General features: G+C 36.2%; 1 protein-coding gene across 12 annotated transcripts in view; it reads left to right on the top strand.

The window, feature by feature from the left end:
- The first annotated feature begins 11,883 nt into the window (after positions 1–11,883).
- Positions 11,884–21,271, top strand: part of LOC149547826 (integrator complex subunit-like protein) — a 52,722-nt gene continuing 43,334 nt past the window's right edge. For all 12 annotated transcript variants that reach the window (XM_089791865.1, XM_089791872.1, XM_089791874.1 and 9 more), the window contains exons 1-3: positions 11,884–11,995; positions 13,115–13,324; positions 13,408–13,528. In XM_089791865.1, coding sequence (XP_089647991.1) covers positions 11,913–11,995; positions 13,115–13,324; positions 13,408–13,528 — 414 coding nt within the window. In that variant the 5' untranslated portion in view covers positions 11,884–11,912. The remainder of the gene's footprint in view (positions 11,996–13,114; positions 13,325–13,407; positions 13,529–21,271) is intronic.

Raw genomic sequence — 21,271 nt, forward strand, 5'->3', positions numbered from 1 at the left:
AAGTTCTTTCAGTATATATAAGACCAATTCAGTAGCAACATATCATACCAACAATACACACACACACACACACTCTCTCTCTCTCTCTCCAATATACAACCCTAAAAATGCTTACATCATGTGCTTTCCTTTTTAGGGAAACTTCCAAAGAATAAACATATTAGGGTTTTACCATTATTTTAGGGTCTTGTGAGTAAATTTTTTAGTCATGTAGTCATTTATTTGCCAAAATTCTAGTAGCATTGTCAACAAATTCTACTCAAAATTCAAATGCAAAATAAACAAAGATGAGCAAGATAGCAAGGCAACCCAGGATGCTCCTACATCAAACAACTGGGGTTGAAAGAAATGACTCTCTTGAATCATGTGGTGAAGTCACAACCCAAGTTGAATCCAAATCAGATTGAGAAATTCATGGAGCATCTTCCTTCAACTTGATCATTTAGAAAATAATTATAAGAATTTTCCTTAGGGAAAAATCATCCAAGATCAAGGAACTCAAGCACAAGCACATAATAGACCGAAAGAGTATGATTAGAATAACGATGTGAGAATGAATATCTCTATCATGTACATACACACTAGGAGTGCCTGTATATAAAGGCCTCTGAGATGCATCTAGAATGTGTCTAGAAAGAGCTAGGAGATGAGCATGACAACTAAGCACACATCCACCAGAAGTGGATTATTCTCCATTTTAGATGAGAGGATAAGTATGACAAGGTGTATCTCGTATATAGATGTTGTAGACACCATGTGCTTAATTAGAGTGTTAACTCCTATGTTGTCAACAAGACAACTCATATGAGTACGCATACTCCTAAGTGTCAACCTAATAAATAATAAAATAATGCACTAAACTAAGTAAACTTAAGTAAAGTGTAAATAGTAAATACTTATTTACATGAACACGCCCACTTAAGTGTAACCTAAGGGAATGCACTTAAGCTCACAAAAGCTATGATAAAAATGCATGATGGGTCCTGGCTACTAGGCCATGTTAGGTATCCATGTACAAAATGCAATGAAATCTCTCATAAAGCAAACAAAGAGGGAAAACCTCATGCCAAAAACCATCCCCCAAAAAGAGAGATGAAAAACAAGATGCATGGATGGATGGAGTAATCAAGATCCCCCCATTACAACATACATCAAGTATATACAATAGAGAAGTATGAGAAGGACAAAACCCCATAAGAGGAAAAGGTCCCTCGGCCCCAGAGAGACAAGGCAGTCCCCCACCCCTGCCCCTTAATGTAGAATGTTGATCAGTGATAGCTGCTCTAATGTAGAAGCTGGTCCATGACTACTGAATAATGTTCCTCCCCTTTGGAAGAAACAATGACAAAGGTACAAATGAGATGCTTCCCCTATGTGTAGAAAGAATCTTGATGAGAATGGTGTCTCTGAAACCTGCTCAACTGCCCTTGTGTCAATATTAACGATCGCCCTTTCCAACACTATTGAAAAGAATGAGTGTAGAGCTAAAAAGGATAGATGTAGAACTTTTCCCAAAGAACCAATTGTCTCCTCAAATGATAAAGAGACCTCCTGCAACTGTTGTACATAATGATCCACAATCATATCAACCTAGTAAGACTGATCATGTAGAGAATGGTCAAGAGGGTCAGAGTGAGCCCTCACAACAACTGAAGAAGGAACTTCTTCATCAAAGAGAAGATGTACATATCATCAATGATGTCTCCCAAATCTGCTATGTATGACTCCACAAACAAACCTGAAATGTCTATTAAGAAGTTATCTCCTGATGTTGGAGCTAGAAGACAAGGTGTATCCTGTTGTACTAAATTGCATGGACCGATTACTGTGGCAATGTATGCCTATGGAATGTGTTGATGCCATGACCTTTACTTGCATCTGTCAATAGGATCCCACATATCCGAGTCTGTTGAATCACTATCGCTGCTTTCGCTATCAGTTTCCATAATGTACGAAGTATGAAGAGGATTAGAGGATAAGCTAGGTAACTTTTGTCAAAGTGAACATTCCTCTCTATAAAAATCTCATGAGTTTCAAGATCCATAAGTCTATATACCTTAACACCATCTTCATATCTGATGAAAGTACAAGGCCTAGGTTGTTGTGCCTTGCATTCCCTTGAAGATATGTTTGCCCATGCATTCCCTCAAAGAAATACAATGCAGAAAAGGACCTAATTTTGAAAGTGATATTTTTGTCCACAAAAGCCTATAATCTGATTACATATCTAGAAAGTAGACAAAAAAATTAAAAATGCAACTTGAAAATTTGTCTAGATGAGCCCGTACAAAGTGTTGGAAATTCCAAAATGTAGGATTGGGCAAGTACAGTCACCAAAAAATACAATTTTTGACAAATCCATGCACCAAAACCAGAAAAGAAGAGCTCCAATAAAAAGTTCAGGAAATTTTACCCAATTTTTTTTTAAAAATTGCACCTGATTTGGAGTTTGAATGATTGAGTTATGGCCTCCCAAATTTAGACTATCAAATCAAAACTAAATCTAGAGAGGGGTCTGGGTAGAAAATTGTAAGGTTAAATTTGACATCCAAATGGCCATCGCAGCAGTTCAATTTGCCCTACGGATGACAGTCAAACAATCGTCGAATTTAATGACATGATAGGCTAACGTCAACGAAAAAAATCCCTGATGATGTGGTAGTGTATAGACTATATGGATGCCTACATGGAGGATGATGTGTCAATTTGAGTTGGTAGGTATGACAGGTGTCACGTGGCGATTGAGGTGTTTTTTGCATAGGTGGTGAGTTGGCACTTACGTGTTAGGTTGACTAGACATGTGGCAAGTTGAACTATCGTGGACCACATGGCATAAGATGGCTGAACACATGGTGAGTAGTTTTATAAGATCGGCGCTGAAAAAGGAAGGTATGCCAAGAGCCAAAGACAGGCATGGGTTGTTGGCAGAAGAAATATCGTCAGAGAAATTAGCCAGCAAGAAATGTGTGGCCAAACAACGATGGTTGAAAAGGGTGGCTCTGTGTCAGAAAGAAGTGATCAGCCAAGTTTTTTTTTAAAAATGGCATTAGGGGTTATTTGAATTATCCCACATCGACTATGGGAATGGATGTGAGGTGAATAAAAAGCAATGCCGCAAAGTTCAAACAAACTTCAGGCTGACGGATGTGTAAAGGCTTGTAATCTGCCAGTTTTCGGTGTGTGGCTAGAATGTGTTAAGTGCTGGCCAAAAATTGGAAATGCTGCCTATTATATCAAGAATATTCCACCTGTAGGGGCCGAGATTTCACCACCTAGTTCTTGCAAAAAAAAAAACATTCTCTGCAGACCTAATGGCCTAAAATTTTTTCGAAAATATTCTGAAAATGGTAGAAAATTGTAGAGAAAATGAAATACCAATCTAAAAAATAAATTGTAGATCTAAAAATGATCATATCAAATTTATAAATTGGGCCTTTGGGTGCTAGTTTGCAAAACAAAATTGCCTCAAATTTGACTATGGCCTAGGGTAGGCAAATTTATAGTCAAATTTCACTGAATCGACGCTCTTGACACAATGGTGAGGTCTGCTTTGGCTCTAGACACTCCCAATGACTATGCTACTCTGGATCTCAGTCAAGGTCCTCCAAGAGGTGAAGTAAGAAAATGGTCTCCAATGGCTATGTGAAGAAAAATTCCCCTAGCTCGGATACCATGTAAGAATTTTCCTTATGGCAAAATCACCCAAGATCAAGGAACTCAAGCACAAACACAGAATAGACCAAAAGAGTATGATCAAAATAAAAATATGAGAATGAATTTCTCTATCATGTACATACACACTAAGATTGCCTGTATATAAAGGCCTCTGAGATGCATCTAAAATGTCTCTAGAAAGAGCTAGGAGATAAGGATAACAACTAAGTAGATGTCTACCAAAAGTGGATTATCCTCCAATGTAGATGAGAGGATAAGTATGATAAGGTGTATCTCATATAGAGATGTTGTAGACACCATGTGCTTAAATAGAGTGCTAACTCCTATGTTGTCAACAAGACAACTCATATGAGTATGCATACTCCTAGGTGTCAAAGTAATAAATAATTAAATAATGCATTAACCTAAGTAAACTTAAGTAAAGTGTAAATAATAAATACTTATTTACACCAACAATACTCTCAATAATCTTTCTTCATGTTGATCCTCTTCTTGTTCTGGATTAGAGTTTGGTGCAATAGCTTCATCATCACTAACATCATCAAGATATGCTCCTCTCCTCTATGATGTCTCCACAACGTCTAATCTAGTTACAATCTGTCTAAAAGTGTCCAAAATGGCATTGTCAACATTTCCTCTACCTTAGACCATGTTTACCTAACATAAGTCTTAGTGCAAATGGACTCATCTCAGCAATATGTCTACACACTCAGTACCAAATCACTCTAGAAAACAGATTCCTCTTTTAGAATGTATAATTTTTCTTTTGGTTAGAATATATTTATATTGAAAAATGTGGTGGGAGATGGAAACTATCAAGTGAGTGGAAAGTTGAATCATTATAAAGGAGAAAATATAGGTCTAAAGCCATTTTTTATTTTTGATTGTTCTAGCTATATATATTATCTAAAACATAGTCTAAGATAAAAGGGAAATAAGTTTATTTCCATATAGTTTTGTGGTGGGAACTAGACCCCTAATTTTGAGCATTTTTCAGCAATTAAAAATTTTCTTTTAAAAATTAGAAAAATACATCAATTCTTATTCCAAATAATTATAAAAATTTATAATCCTAAACTTCTTCTATTTCTACACATTTCATTAGTTTACTTCATTTGCAAATTCTAAATAATAATACTAGTATTATGTCATTGAAGTTGAACAATTATACTTTTGTTAGCCTTTTCCTTTACAAAAGGCTGACACAGGTTTGTGTTTTTACCCTCAAATTCTTCCTTAAGTATTCTTCGCTACTTCTTCTAGCTACTACCTTCACTTCCCTTCCTTTATGTTAACCTAAGCCTAAAATACCCTATTTATACTTGCCAAAATGACTTACAAAAGAGTCTAAATCATTACATCATAGAAGGTCGACCTCATAACGGACTACATACATCCCAAAATAAAAATTTTATCACTAAATTCATAACCTAAATTAAATACAAAAGTCAACTCAAATTGGAAACCGACCACATACAACTCGGTCAGAGAACTCGAGTATCAACAAACATTAGGCTCACTCAACACATGAAGGAACTCATCAATAATAGAACTCGATTGAAACTAGACCTAGGTCAATACTGGACCACTCAGCAACAATTGGAACTCGGTCAATACTGGAGCTCGGCAACAACTGTTATTCGATATTCAAATGCAAAATAAGCAAAGATGAGCAAGATAACAAGGCAACCCAAATCTTTTGTCTTCTAAATTAGATGGCTCTCTCTATCATATTCTTTTATTTTTGCTTGAACTTGTCAATGTTACTCCCGGTGCCCTATTCTACAACTTCTACGGAGTTTGGTTGGAAGAGCTCCGCTTTTAGCTCTCCACTATATTTCTTTAGTTTTCTCCTAGGGGTTTTATTTCTATCAATACATTACACATGTAATTGTTTTATAAAAAAGAATATGCCGAAAAGATTTTTTTTGGAAAGTTTTATGATAGATATCTATTCAAATATTAGCATGCTCATTGTATTTCTTATTTATTCTTGTATCCACTTTGATGATAATTCCAAGTAATAACATGCAACATGTTCTTGTTTTAACCTCCATTCATGGCCAGGTTCCTACTAAAACACATTTCCCTCCTAAATTTGCAATACGTGTTGTCCATTCACTATTTGCATATCGTTTTTATCTATTTAAATTCATTATTACTTCTATATATATGTTTGCCTATTTAAAAGTTATTGATTTATCTTTAAGTTCACTTTCTATTAAAAACAAGGAGGATTTCATATTACATATCTGTTGATAAAATATGTCCTATCAACACAACTATTACATCTCTTAACATAGAAAGTTAAAGAAATGATTTTATCACATTCCTTTATAAATATTTAATAGTATCTATCTCAATAAATATTTTAAGATACAATGATTAGCATTCAAGTGGACAATCATCACCAACAAATATTTTATTTTTACTCAAATATATTATCTATACGACATCCAAAGAAAAATAATGATCTAGTATAAATTTAAAATCTATATAAGAATCTTTAACTATTAACTATTATTTATACGTAATGATTATATAAAATGGAGCAACACATTATTTGATTGAAAATAAAATTTCTAAAGATTTTAATTATGATTTTCGCATCTATTGTAAATTTTGAGTCTCTTATTATAAATTCATGTGTAGAAAAAAGATGTATTTGCATATCTTAATTAATATAGACCAAATTCCTTGTTTAATTTCTATTGACTAAGATCACACCAGTTTTCCAAACTTATGATGAATTTTCTTTCTATTATTATGTTAAGTTTCAAGCTTCAATTTTATCATTTCCTGAGTATCTATATATCTTGCTTTTCCAAATTTCTTTATCAAATTAGATGACAGTTTTTATTTATATTATAATGTTGAATTAAAAAATCTATCTTCATCTTGTTTGTTTATATTTGTTTAGTGTCTCGAATTTGAAGATTCAAAAAATATGGCTTTTAAACACATTTGTTCTGATAGAGAACAAAGTTTATATTGTAAATACCATGCTTGATCTGCAATACAGTATACAGTCCAAATATTTTGCCCAAGGATGAGGGCACAACTCTTATTTAGTCATGGGAAGTGCATAGTGAACTCAATGTTAAATATCCGATTAATGTTCAAACAAGAGAAACTATAAATAGTAAAAGAAGCCAAAAATAAATAAACTTGCATTTTTGTTTATCCTTGACATTTTTTTTTGGACAAGTAGAACTTTCATTAGCACTAACCTCAGGCATTTTATTTAAGCGCATTTCTTTGAGATATTCGATCAAATAGTTGAGGAGCATTGTTTATGCTTCTACATCAGATGAGAGGCACCATCATTTTTGTTGTACAGGTCCTCTAAAATCAGTCTTGACACTCATTTTTGCACAGGCTGCAATAAATTTGGAGAATGTGTTCTGATCGGCTTGGAGACTTCTAAAACAGTGATATGATATGATAGATTTTAATGACGTCCACGAGACTAAAGTAGTCTATGGGACCCATGCAATCGCCCTCCCGAGTGAGGAGCCAAACTAGTCAGTTGCAAAGTTTTGGTTAACTTGTCTCTTCTTCTCTGAATTTTGATAATCAACTCCGCTGTTCTCTTCACTTAATCTTCCTCAAATAAATAGTTGAAGTCCTTGTTCTGCAGAATTTTTGTATAATCAGATCTGATGTCGTTGTAAGCCAAGCATTCCATGACAAAGTGTTGCTCTGTCTCCACTGTTCCCATATTGCAGAATAAACATGTTCTGTCTGCCCACTCTTCCTTTGGAACTTGCCATCTACCAGTTTCACATTGCAGCTAATGTGAACTAGTTCTAATTTGTGCCATCAACATTTTTGCTTTCCAGTTAATAGGTGCCCTTATATAGGCCTTTTCATCATGACTAGAAGTGGGATTAAATTCTTTAATGTAATAAGATTTTTTCCTCCCTATGTGTCTTGTCCACAGAATATTGCGAAATTTTTCATTGACAAACTTTTTTATTTCTTTAATGTTATCCGGGCAAGCTTGGATGTTGATATCCCATTTTTGGATCCATTTGTCATTTTGTTTCATCCATGTGCTTTTCCGCCTCACAAGTTTTTCTTCTATTACCAACTTGGGCCAACGATGTGTTTCTAGACCTTGGGTTTTCTTTAAATAGCTTAGCATTCGGATCAATGCGACGACTTCTAATGGAAAGGAACCCATCTCTGCCAAAAAGATTTCATATGGAACTGTGGTCTTGACTTTAAGATTGCATGTGATAAAGTGTTTTTGAATTCTTTCTACTTGCCGCCATTTCTGTTTGGACATACTACCGCCCCACACTTCACATCCGTATAGAATAACCGGAGTGACCAGCAAACCAAACAGAGTTTTCATGGTCGTCCAATCTCATAATTCTGCGTTCCTGCACTTGTTTTGTAAAGAGTATAACGCCTTCCAGCCCCCTTGGATCCTTTTCAATCTACAAGTATCCCAGTTGAGTTTGTTATGAAAATCGATGCCCAAGTATTTGTACTCTTCCACAATCTCAAGGGGGCTATTTTCAAACAGAAACTTGTCTTGTATGCCCCTATTCTTCTTTAGTGAGAAGATCATAATTTTGGTTTTGCTAGTGTTAACTTGCATTCCTACATCATGGCAAAAAAATTCTAGTGCTTTCAAGTGCTCTTTCAAACCTTTAGCTGTTCTAGCAAGAATTATGAGATCATCTGCATATAAGAGCAATCTTATCACGAAGTGGGCCAGCTGCACCCCCTCACCATTGGTCTTGTTTATCCACTCGTCTAACTTGTCAATATAAAGCCCGAATAGTGTTGGAGAAAGCGGACACCCTTGCTTAACCCTGATGTTGCTGTCAAAATCTTCTGATATCCCTTCTGTCGTTCTGATTTTAGCTTTGACCTGCTCATATAATCTGTAAACCGCTGACCTAAGTTCTTTAGGGACATCCAGCTCTACCATTCTATCCCATAGTTTATTACGTGGCACTGTGTCGAAAGCTTTTTTAAAGTCCACGAAACAACAAAAAGCCTCGTTCCCCGGAGTGTCCCAAACTTTCTCAATCAAATGCCTGAGAGTGATGCCGTGATCTATAGTAGAGTGTTTTGGTCTAAAGCCTGCTTGCCCTTTTGCACGTTTGCCTTCTGTTTCAGCCCAGTTGCTGATTTTTTGTTCTACCAAACTACCAAATAACTTGCCAAATAGTGGATTGATCATGATGGTTTGGTAATTAGAAGGATTGTTTATATCTCCACTTTTGTGGAGTGGGATCACCACACTTGTAGTCCATTTTACAGGGAAACCCTCTCTATTGACACTGTTGAAAATCTTAGTGATGTGTGGTGTGAGGATTTCAACACCCCATTTTAAGTATTCCGCTTGTAGCCCATCTATATCTTGCGCTTTACCAACAGCTAACCTCCTGATGCCTTGAATAATATCATTTTCACTGAATAACTCCCCTGTAGTCTCTGTTTCCATGGTGCTATGCTCTCTTAGATCACATTCGTAGAGAGTCTTGGCATATTCCAGCCATTTGGTTCCTGTTATGTTATTCACTATCTGAGTTTTTCTCTGCTGAAGCTCTTTCCAAAATTTTCTGCGGTTGTTTTTACCAAGATTAATCAACTCTATTCTTCTCTTGTTCACATACTCTTCTTTCTTCTTTTTAATCAGTTGATTATACTCTTTTCTACTTTCTTTGTTCATGTTCTTTTTCCAATTCCTTTTTGCCATTTTGCACTCCTCATCAAACCAAGGATTGGCCGGAAAAGTGTTCTTGGCTTCTTTTGTGGCCCTAGATCTTTTACACTCCTCCAATGCTTTAATGATAGTAAGAACAAGATTATCCTTGTCCATGAAATGTTGTTTTTCAGACTCTAGATGGTTTCCCGGAACCCTAGACAACCGCAAAAGAGAGTCTTGAAAAGTATCATGGTTTTCTTGTGTCATTAAAACTTTGCCAGTCGGAATCATCTTCCTCTTCTGTAAAAGTTTTGGAACAATATGTTGATCTTTAAAGTGAGTAGTCACCCTTATCAAGATGGGGTTATGATCAGATTTTAACTCCATGGGGCAATCTTCTATCTCAAAGTTAATTATCTTTGCGACATAGTCTTGCGAGCATATAACATAATCAACAACACTTTGTCCATTGTGTCTTTTGCATGTGATGCCTCCTGATTGAGGCCACTTTTCCATACCATTGCATACAACCATGTTGTATAGGTAGCATAAGCCTAGTAATTCAACACCAAAATGATTAATCTTTCCCATGCTATCCTGTGAAGATCTTTCCCATTTTTGTGTCCCTTCTTCTTCGAGCCAAACTGGATCTCTGCTTTCATTGTAACTCTCCTTAAGATTGAGAGTTTGGTTGTTTGCTGTTCTAGCATTGAAATCCCCTATTAACATTATTTCCCCTAAAGAGCTAAAGCTGTTATGTCTTTTTTTAGCGCAACGAACGGATCTTCTCGATCCAATCTATGTTTTTTATATATTTTTGAGCCTTTTGGAGCGAAGTAACATATAGCCACCCTTGTAGAAATTTGATTCTCTGTTATTTTTATCCAAATATACTGCTTGTTTACATCTTTTTTTATTAGAACGGTGATGCCTCCATGCCACTTACCATTATCTATCTTTTCATTCCACAGTGATACCTTCTTATACCCTTCAAAATCTGGAACTCTACATCCATCATGTTCATGAGTCTCGGTAAGCATAATGATGTCATTATCTTTAGCTATCGGCCCTAACCCAGGTCCTCTTCTCCAAGGATAACCTCTACAGTTCCAGCTAACTATAGTTAAATGTTCCTGGGTGGGCCCGAGTTCCTATTTATTGCGTGTGATTTTGTCGCTGATTTGGGCTTTGCCATCTTGTAGCCACGCCCACTTGCCTTTTCCTCTTGTTGTTTTCACTTTTTCCCATTCCTTCCTCCTTTCTTCTTGCTGAGTTACGGTGAGGTCATCATCAAGATATATGTGTGTGCCTCTAAGAAACTTCCTCTTGCTGAAAATGTTATTTTTATCTCCTATATTCTTCATTGTCACTCTAACATGTCTATCTTTGCCTCCTCTAATCCATTTTCTGATTCTTTGAGCTTGTATGGTTGTTCCATGCCAGTCTAATTGGTCTTTAAAGAAGTCTTTAACTAAATCCGTTGTTTTCTCCTGTTCTCCATAGTCTCGTAGCCCTTTGACAACGATATTTGTTGCTTTCTCATTTCTTTCTTTTTCCTCTCTAATCTGTCTCCGAACTTGTTTTTCTATGTTGTCAATAGGAGTGTTTGCTGGCCCCTTTACTATGTTGGCCCAAGATCTAACTTCTTCAATCTGTTCTCTGAGTTGATTCTCTTTTATTTCCATATTGGCCATGGCATCTTGTATATTTTTCATTTGCGAGTTTTTGTCTGCTTCTGTAGCCTCTCCTTCTCCCATAGTACTTGCTGCTGTCCTCTTTTCCCCTACTTCTTTCTTTAACAATATTAATTCATACTCTCCTTTTTCCATATTAAATTGCAATTTTTGAATTTGTTCTCTACGTGACTTGACCTCCGCTGCCAGCTTCCAGTTATCTTCAGTAACTCTTTTCATTGTGATACTTTCTATTTGGTTCCTCTCCTCAAGTGCCCACACCCTTTCCTTCATAGCTACTAAATCATTCACAAAAATGTCTTGATACCACGTCATAGGTGTCCTTGTGGGGCTGTAATTATTCGGTAGCCCATCCTCCACTGTGTCTATCACCTGAGAATTATCTGACTTCCCTTTACCGTTAATATCTCTGATATTATCAAACTGCTTAATTGTTTTAGAGATTTCAGTCGGCCTCAGACTTTGTTCTCCCTCCCTTGTGCTGTCTGGGGTTTGTGGAATCGGTTTCAGACTCTTTAATGAGGATGCATTCACATTCACCATGTCGGAAAAAAAATTTGAATATGGACAAACGCGAGAGCAACATTTGAATTTGATGACCTTGGCTTTTTCACGTGTCACACGCCACAACTGTTGGTCACAAGAAACCATAACGGCAGTGTTTACTGTAACAGTGACCCAGACGGAGTAATGGGACCCACATCAGTCACCCATGGGGTTAGTGCTTCACGTGTGCTGGTCAAGTCCACCCATACATGCATGCATAGGCATATGGGGGCATTACAATTTAGTTTACGATTTAGCCATTGCCGTATAATTAAACGTTGAAGCCGCCACGAATCTCCTGTCTTGTCTACTCCAACGCAGAAACAGAAATGGTGGAGCGCAAGCACCTGCGCAAGAAGCGGGCGATTTCAGAAGACGACGATGACAATGAAGAAGATGAAGATCACAGGAGGTGCAGATTCTAAATAAAAACCTTTTTTTCACTTTCATTTTTCAATGTTTATTTTTCTCTTAAAAAGAGCATTTCGTTATTCACGAGAAAACTGTAGTTACAGTTCGAAAGCCATTTACTAGGAAGACAAGATCATCAAGGAATTAGGGCACCGGAAGAACCCAATTTTAAACCCTTGTTTGTTATAGAGAACCACAATCGACAGAAACAAAAAACGAAATTCCATATAGGAGGAATACAAATAGAAGTTAATTTCCTGGAAAGAACAGACGAAAAATAAAACTTGGGATTAGTTGCCACAATTCAGGGGTAACCCCTCAGTCAAATTCACCCAATATTGCTTCAGGCCTTGTCGATGGGAATAGGCTGCATCCAGCCAGTTGAGATATTTTACATGTTGTTGCCCCTAGATGTTTCTGTAACTTCAAACTCATTCCATTTGAGAAAAGAGGGAGTGGTACCTCTTCGGTTAAATTCATCCACATATTGCAGCGGACCTTTTTAACTCGCTTTGACATTTTACTTGTATTCCAACACTTAATAAAGTGTTGGATCTTGCAATGAAAATCCGTTTGTTTTTATCATTTCAAGTTCATTCCATTTGACAAACGAGTGAGGCTACTACTTCAGTCAAATTCACCCACAGATTGCACTGGGGCTTGTTGATGGAAGTATGCCCCCATCCAGCAAATTAGATCTGATAATTTACACAATTTGCAACACTCTGGTGTTGGAGAGCCTTTGTGGAATCCTGAATGCTTATAACATTTGGAGCTCATTCAATTTGCCCGAAAGATGGAGGGTTATTTCAGTCAAATTTACCTCCAGGGAGTATGCTCACAGTCAGCAAGGCGGGTTTGATATTTTACAGAGTTTTCAACTCTTCATGATGTTGGAGCTCGCAAAGAGAGCCTGAATAATTTTTGGCATATTTTTGACATATGTTGGAGTGCCACCTCTGGAGTTGAATTCACCCACAGCTTGTAATGTGCTTAGTGATGGGAGTATTCGTGCATCCACCGAGTTGGATTTGCTATTTTACACAATATTCAAAATTTTTTAAGCTGATTCCATTTGACAATTTTTAATGTATGTGTTATGATTTTGAATCTTCTGTAGGTTGGCCTTGGAGGAGATGAAGCTGCTGCAAAAGCAGAGGGAAAGAAAATCTGGCATTGTCGCTGGTGAATTCATTGAAGCTGTGATTTCAAAGATGGGCGATAATGCTAATAATAGCACTAAAGGTGAGGGTGAAGGCGAAAAGGAGGAGCTTGTTCTTCAAGATACCTTTGCTCAGGAAACTGCTGTCACAGTGGAGGACCCTAATATGTACGTATTGTATTCACTATTAACCCTAGTTTGGATTTATTGCTAAATTATTTGCAAATAATTTAAGCTGGTGATTTTCACAGGCTTAAGTATGTGGAGCAGGAGCTTGCAAAGAAAAGGGGTAAGCAAATTTCTGGCGAAAATGCTGAGGAGGAGGTCAAAGCCCCAGAGGATGATTTATATGTTGTGCCTGACCATCTAAAGGTTCTTTTCTTCACATATTCATCAGTTTAGGGTATATTTAACACTTCATCCTTTCTATAATAGATTGGCATCTATAAATATATGTCACTTACAATATATTACATATAAGCAAATTTCTAATGCCTGAAATGGTCACACAACCGTGGAAATAGCTATAACAACAGGAAATGTAAATTAGCAATTTGTATAAATCATGGGAGAAGGATATGCATGTCTAAAATCTAAAAGTAATTTGTGTTAATCAATTCCAGCACTACTAACACATTGTAATGGTACTATATGGCATGTAATACCCCCGCTGGGTATCGTCTCCAAACTCTCAAAGAAATCTCAGAAAATATTGAACAGCAAATGCATGCAACTAATTTTATCGAACATTCAATAAATAACCAGCAATTCATTCAATTTAACAAATTTCAATAATCTCAGGTTTGTTATTGCATTATATATCAGCAATACAATAACTATTATCATCACCACAAATCCAATCTTAAAAACAGTATTACAGTCAGATTGGAAATACTAGATCAGAAATACAATGTAAGAACAAGTGAGACACCTGAAATAACGCCTCCACCACGATGGGTTTTCATCCACCGTCTTCCGGCTTCTGGGTTTTTCGTCCTCCAAGCGGGCTGAAGCTGAAGCTTCCAATTGACTCTCCAAGAGAGATCTATAACCAGATAAAAAACCAAGCAAATATCCAAGCATCTCCAAATGAATGCGACTCTCCTTCTTTTAATGTTCCAAGATGTATCCCTTCAACTCCCTTCCCTTCCTTTCGTCTTATTCCTGCCTTTGTCACATTTAAACCAACTTTATAATATAAATTGCCCCTTCCTTAATTAAATTTTACCAAGTTCTCATGAGTCAATTTAATACCACCTGAACTTGACTTAATTTCCAAATGTCCTGAAAAGGGGACATTACATGACATGATAACATTGTCATAGTAATGGAGCAACTAGCACTAGAAGTACAAAAGAGACTTTTAAAAATTTGAAATGCAAGTTTTAGAACTAGTAATGGTTAAGTCATGAAACAACTGAAAATTTGTGGTAAACTTGGTAAACATCATCAGAAAACAGGTAACAAGAAACACTATCATGATTCATAATGATAGGGGCTTCCCCAAGATTCTTGGAAGCATTATTAGAAACTTTCGGAATCCTCTCCAAAAAATTTGAATCTCGTCGAAGCCTTCAGAAAGCTGTGTTTCACAAGTGGAAAATGCTTTGGTATGTGCCTGGAAGTTTCTTGATCTACTCTGACTTTTTTAGAAGCTTCCCAAATGGGATTTTGTTTTGGAATTTTTGAAATGGGTTTTCAACCAAGTATACATTGTTTTTGGGATTCTATGTACAGAGCAAAAGCTATATTATACCATGTTACCCCAAGTCTTTGGAACAAGGGGACGGGGTTACACATTTCCTTATCCCCAATTTTCGAGTCATTTTTGAGGATGGCAAAGGGGATGTCTTTATAAAATATTTTGAATGGTAAATATATAGGCAAATTTTAAATATTTACATAAGAACATGGATAAAGCATGCTTATATACATTATAGTACCTTAACATATACCATTTGTGTCTGATAATTCAAATTGAGAGTTCCCATCAAAGTCAAAGTCAAACAAACTATCAAAACTCAAACATTGATACTATTAAACAGCCAGGGACATACCTGAGGTGTCCCTACATCTCTAAGACATTCCTGTTTGTAGGATAAGTGTAGCTCTACTGTCATATTTAAATATAATCATCAAGAATGTGGGTATGGAAGTGAAATTTGAGTTTGCTAGTGACTAGGTTTTATCATAAATATATATGTAGACAGAAAGACTCCTCAAATTTATTCTAGGCCAATCTCATAAAATATTAAAATGCATACGCATAAGCACAATTTGTTTTTTTTTCCAACATTTAATAGTTGGACTTTGGAGCTATACTGGGGTCCCAAACCTTGATAATATATGGCTACATACATAGCATACAGATTGCATCTTTAATGGTTGGAAGACAGAGTTAATATAAACACTAATAACAATATTGAGCAACTAGCACGTAGCAGCCATGAAGCAGACATGCCACAAGATCCAAAGCATCCAAAACCTTGCCACCTGCCATACAACATATGAGCCCTAAACATTCTCAGAAGACAGAACTCTATAAAGACCTTCACATATAACAAATCACCAACTCACTTCTATGTACTCAACACTCCCCGATGCTATCTTTGGGCATTGCCAGCTTCATGCAAAGACACAACCTCTTCTATCCAGATTTCCATTCTTAGAGCTCCACCTGCAGCCAGCTGTTCCTGGAAATTTGTGGCCATTGAAGGGGAGTGCACACATCTGCACAACTCACTGCAATGATGTGTTCCATGAATAGAGCTGTTATAGAAAATAGTAGTAGTGAAGTTGCTAGAAACTTCATGGTTTCCTTGATTATAGTAAACATACAACCTAATCGGGAAATTTTCCTTATCTACATAATGTGATTTAAGCAGGCAAAATTCTCACTTCACATCAGCAGGGATCCTTTTGTCTTCCCCTAGAACCTACAGATTCATAGACTTTATCACTTTAGCAATATTGTATCTTTTGGCTCCAAATCTTTTGTACTTTTTGCAGCTTTCACTTTTGCAGCATAACACCAAAAGGATCTGTTGGGACGAGATGTGGTAGACAGAGCCTGAAATCTGCATGCAACACTGGCAAAGATGAAATCCTGTTAAACATAGGCTCATAATAATGTTCCCAATTCCATTAAGAGGTCACGAAGCAGTAACTTGTGGACCGTACAATGTCAATTGGCAGTGTATGGAGATAAACTATCCGCACAGGGCAGAGTATTATGAAGTAATTGGTAAAATAATTGCTTCATATTAATAGAGACCGAGGGTTCAATATATACAAAAGAATTAAACGATGTTTCCTTAGGAAACGATCCTAAAGAATATAAACATTCTATTCTAGCTAAAAGAAAGCTAACAGATAACTATAGATTAACTAATATTAGAAACATTCTAATAGTTACAATAGATTACAAATAGATAACCATTAACTCAAATAATAGAAGCTATTTGTTATCGTAATAGCCTCCCTTAATGGTTAACCTATCCACAACACCAAGCTATCCTTTGAATTTAACAAACTTATCAGGACCAAGAGGCTTGGTGAGAATGTCTGCAATCTGATTTGTTGTAGGAACATATTGCAAGTCTACTGTCTCGTCTTCAACTAGCTGTCGTATGTAGTGACTGTGAACATCCACATGCTTGGTTCGTTCATGGAAGATTGGATTTCATGCTAATTTGATAACGCCTTCATTATCAACAAACAAAGCGGTCGGTCTTGCTGGTGACATCTGCATATCCCTAAGCATTCAACAAAGCCAAACAACTTCACAACCTACCTTGATTGTGCCTTTGTATTCGGCCTCTGTAGAGGAGAGAGAAACTTCCTGTTGCTTTTTATTGGTCCATGTGATGACATTGGATCCCAAATTGAACACATATCCGGAAGTTGACTTTATATCATCAACAGAGCCTGCCCAATCTGAATTTGTGAACCCATTGAGTCTAGGATTAGAACTTCGAGAGTAAAGAAGTCAAAAATTTTTAGTGCCCTTCACATAATGAAGTACACACTTTGCTGCTATCCAATGATCAGTCTTAAGAGCTGTCATAAAATGTGAGATGTAGGTGACTGCAAAGTTGATATTAGGCCTAGTAGCAGAGAGATAAATGAGGTTGCCTACTAGTTTCCTGTATGTAGTATCATCAAAGGGAGGAGAATCAGACTTGGCTGATAACTTGAGACCTTTCTCCATGGGTGTAGATGCAGGCTTGCAATCTTGCATACGAAATTTGTCTAATAGAGCCCTGACATATTTGGACTGAGAGATGAAAATACTAGAAGATTGTTGCCAAACCTCAACACCTAGGTGATAGTGCATGAGCCCAAAGTCATTCATATCAAAAGACTAGCGTAAATTTTGTTTGATTTCTTGAATCAAAAATACCGAATTGTCAGTGATGATCAAATCATCTACATAAATAACCAAAAGGATGATGTCACTGTCAGTAGTCTTGATGTACAAATTTGAGTATGAAGAAATCCTCTGGAAGCCTTGATCATATAGGTCTTATCAATTTTCATGTACCATGCCCTAGGGGCCTACTTCAAGCCATAGAGAGCTTTCACTAATCTGAGAACTTGATGTTCTTTATCGTCAACCTTGAAACTAGGAGGTTGTGTCATGTAGACCTCTTCGTGGAGATTATAAAAGGCTGTTGGTTCACAAGATGAAACTCTAAGGTTATGGGCATGTGAGGCAAAGCTGGGTGCACAAAGGTGTGGAGTAGGCGAGGCAAGGTGCTAAGCTGAGGAGTATCTGATGGGGCTATGTCATGTGTTGGGCACGCATAGTTGTGACGTAGGATCCTTGGGATTAATCCGAGGTGTATCCAATAGGGCTAGAAATCTTGTACCTACAAAATGGTGAATGGAATCAGACTCGAAGATAGACTTGAAGGTACTTCAAATTTTGAAGCTTGGAAACTGTGAATGATGCTAATACTAAGATAACACGAGTTAACAACAATCGTAGAAAATCTAATGAGAATGTCAAGAAGAGTCAATGGGAAAAGGACAATACCAGAGCAATGGAATTATTAGTAGACGGAGTAAAAGATCATCTACTACCTATTATTACAAAGATTTTGCACATGATATGTTCAAAGCATAATTGCAAGACTCACCGAGTGGTCGGTGAGTTTTCAGAACTCATCGACTTTTTCTACTTGGTGAGTTTTCCCAAAAAAACTCGCTACTCGGTCCAAGTAAAACTTGTCAAGTTTCTGTCAAAAAGTTACCGAGTCTTTTGCATTTGCTTTTTAGCATTTAAAGGGCAAAAACGGCTTTTTTTATTTTACCAGTTTGTTTTGCAAGGATTTGAGGTTTGAGTAGAGGAGAAAAAAGGCTTCCAAGCCCTTGTTAGCTGATTGCAAGCTATTGAAAGCGGATTTGAGTGGATTTCAACTGGTCAACTTGATTTGGATGATATAGATCCTTATTTTGATTGGACGACACAAGAATTGGGTCCATTGTTTTTAGAGGATGACATCGCTGAAATGGAGAGTCAGAGCATGGAGGAGGGGGGGGTTGGATTGGATTTCACATTGGCTGACATTGAGGAGGCGGATGATGAGGAGTCATTACCAGTGCCATAGGCAGGAGGAGATACATCCAGGATGAAGAGTGAGTTAGTACGGATACCGAGCGAGGAGGCACAACCACAGACTTCACAGTCATGACTAGAGCAGGGTTCCTCTTCTAGGACTAGACCCTCTCACTTTTATGCTAGTAGAGCTGGGAAGAGGAAGATGTGATTGTAATGATGTATTTACTTCTAGTTTGACAGAAACTATTTACTATTTTGCTTCCCGCCATCAACATTCCGCATGAGAATGCGATTTTGTACCCAGTATGCATTTATATATATCTAAACTCTACTTGTTTCTTTTATATTCTCTTTAATTAACTCATTAAATGCATCTTCTCATTGAATTTTGTAAAAGGAAAATGTATTTCTAATTAAATTTAAGCTATTTTTTAGGTTCTTAAGTTTATTTTTTGGGGCTTGGTAAGTTGTTGTGGAGTGAGAGTTTGCCAACTATGGTTCAAAGCCTTGGAAAACATGTTTGAGATCAACAACGCTAGCAGTATTCTTACTCTTAAAAATCAACTCTCTAATATTAAAATGAAGAAAGGAGAGACCATCACGTCATACTTTATGAGGATAACAAAATTAAGAAACCAACTTTTAACGATTGGTCACATCTATGATATTAAAGAGTTAACTATGATAACTTTAATTGGACTCCCTATTTCATGGGAAAACTTTAGACAAAGAATAAGTGCTCATTCTAAACTCCCCAAAGTTGATTGACTAAAAGCTTATTGTATTCAAGAACAACGTAGTCTAATATTGTCATGCCCTAAATTCACGAGGTAAAAACACAGTTTTTTTTTTTTTTGAAAAGTGTTCTATAGATTTTATGTATAGATCTATGTTCTATTGAATGGTGACTTGTTGATGTATGTTTCCACTAAATTAGGATATGGTAAAGTTAGTTGATGAAATGAAATCCGCTCCATTCGAAATCTGGATTACAAGTTTTCTATGGGGAATTACCTGGTTCGCAAACAATGGTTGCAATACTAAGTTATAAGGATACTTCGGTTATAACCCCTTTCATCTCCTATGCTCTTAATTAAGACACTCCACAAATATGAGTGGAATTCAATTTTTGAATTAGTGTAGATGGAATGGCTCTAGGGCTTGCTAACGCGGTCATACTTGATAAAAGACTTAGTGTTATGAATACAATTGTCCTACCACTTACATGCCTTTCCCATTTATCTTTTTTTTTTTCCGTTTAATGACCTATATATATACCCTTAATGAACTATTTATCTATTTTCCTTTTTCCACTTTGACCATTTTAGTAGTTTACAAATTAAGTGTTCCTAACTAAATCACAACTATCAATTATTTATTTGATTTGCTATTCTAAGCTATTTTATTATTCTTTTATTCTAAATTGTTTATTTATTTATTTAATTATTATTATCCCTTTCATTTTACTTAATTACACCCCAAACAATTCCACTAACCTCTTTTTAATAATGATTTACATTTAAATACCCCAACAATTAAGAATAATAAATTTCATCATTCATTATCCATAACTTAGTTTAAAATCTAATCATCATTATTATATTATTAATATTGTTATTATTAAAATTTGTATTATCATTATTCAAAGAACTTTTCGACTACCCATTCGTCATCTAACACTACTAACCTCCCACTTACTAATACTATTCCACATACTTGCTAAATGTTAATATAATTATTAATTCATGTATGGATGAGGGGACACTAAATATTCCTAAGTAGACTTAATAAACCTAACTTTCTAATTACCAACCTAATTTCCTTAATCCACTTGGTAACTACCATTAACACATCACATGCATAAATCTGATTCAAATATTAATTTAAACAAAATCTCCCCACTTAATCTAGAGACCCATTCCTTATGACAAGACAAGTGTCCTTTCTTGGTTCCCTAAGACTAACTCTAGGAGACCACCCTATGACATTTACTACTCCCCATTTAACAACTAACTTTACAACCAACTTTACAAGAAACCTTGGCCCTCTCCCAAATTTGGCATCCAAAACAAGTGTCACATCATTTACACTTTTTACTATGCCCAAAACCAACGCCTAGACTTTTCCCATCTTCCTAAGTGGTGTTGGAAATGAGATAAAGTCAAGGGGTTAAATCTGCACACTAACGAACCATGCTAGGCGCCTAGGGAAGCATGTTTACTATGTCAGAACATAAAGGGGTCAAATTTCTTGGTTTTAACAACTCAAAGTGGAGAATATGTCATGGACGCCTAAGTTTATTGGTTGGCACATATTTTTTTTCTTTTTGTTTCAGTTTATTTGTATAATGTTATCCATTTATTTTGGCACAAGTGTTATGTACTTTTATTTTCTTTTTATATATTTCTCTTCTCTTGCCATTCCATCAAGGACTTAGGATATGCTTGTTTTAGCTTAGTTTTATTTACATATTTCTTTTTTTATTGAAAATAGGTATGATGGTGACATGAGAAGTCACATGATTCATATGAGTTCCATTTTGCAACTTATAG

The sequence above is a fragment of the Cupressus sempervirens genome, chromosome 7, assembly GCF_028749045.1.
Source record: "Cupressus sempervirens isolate cs-2001-9-10 chromosome 7, ASM2874904v1, whole genome shotgun sequence".
Lineage (NCBI taxonomy): Eukaryota > Viridiplantae > Streptophyta > Pinopsida > Cupressales > Cupressaceae > Cupressus > Cupressus sempervirens.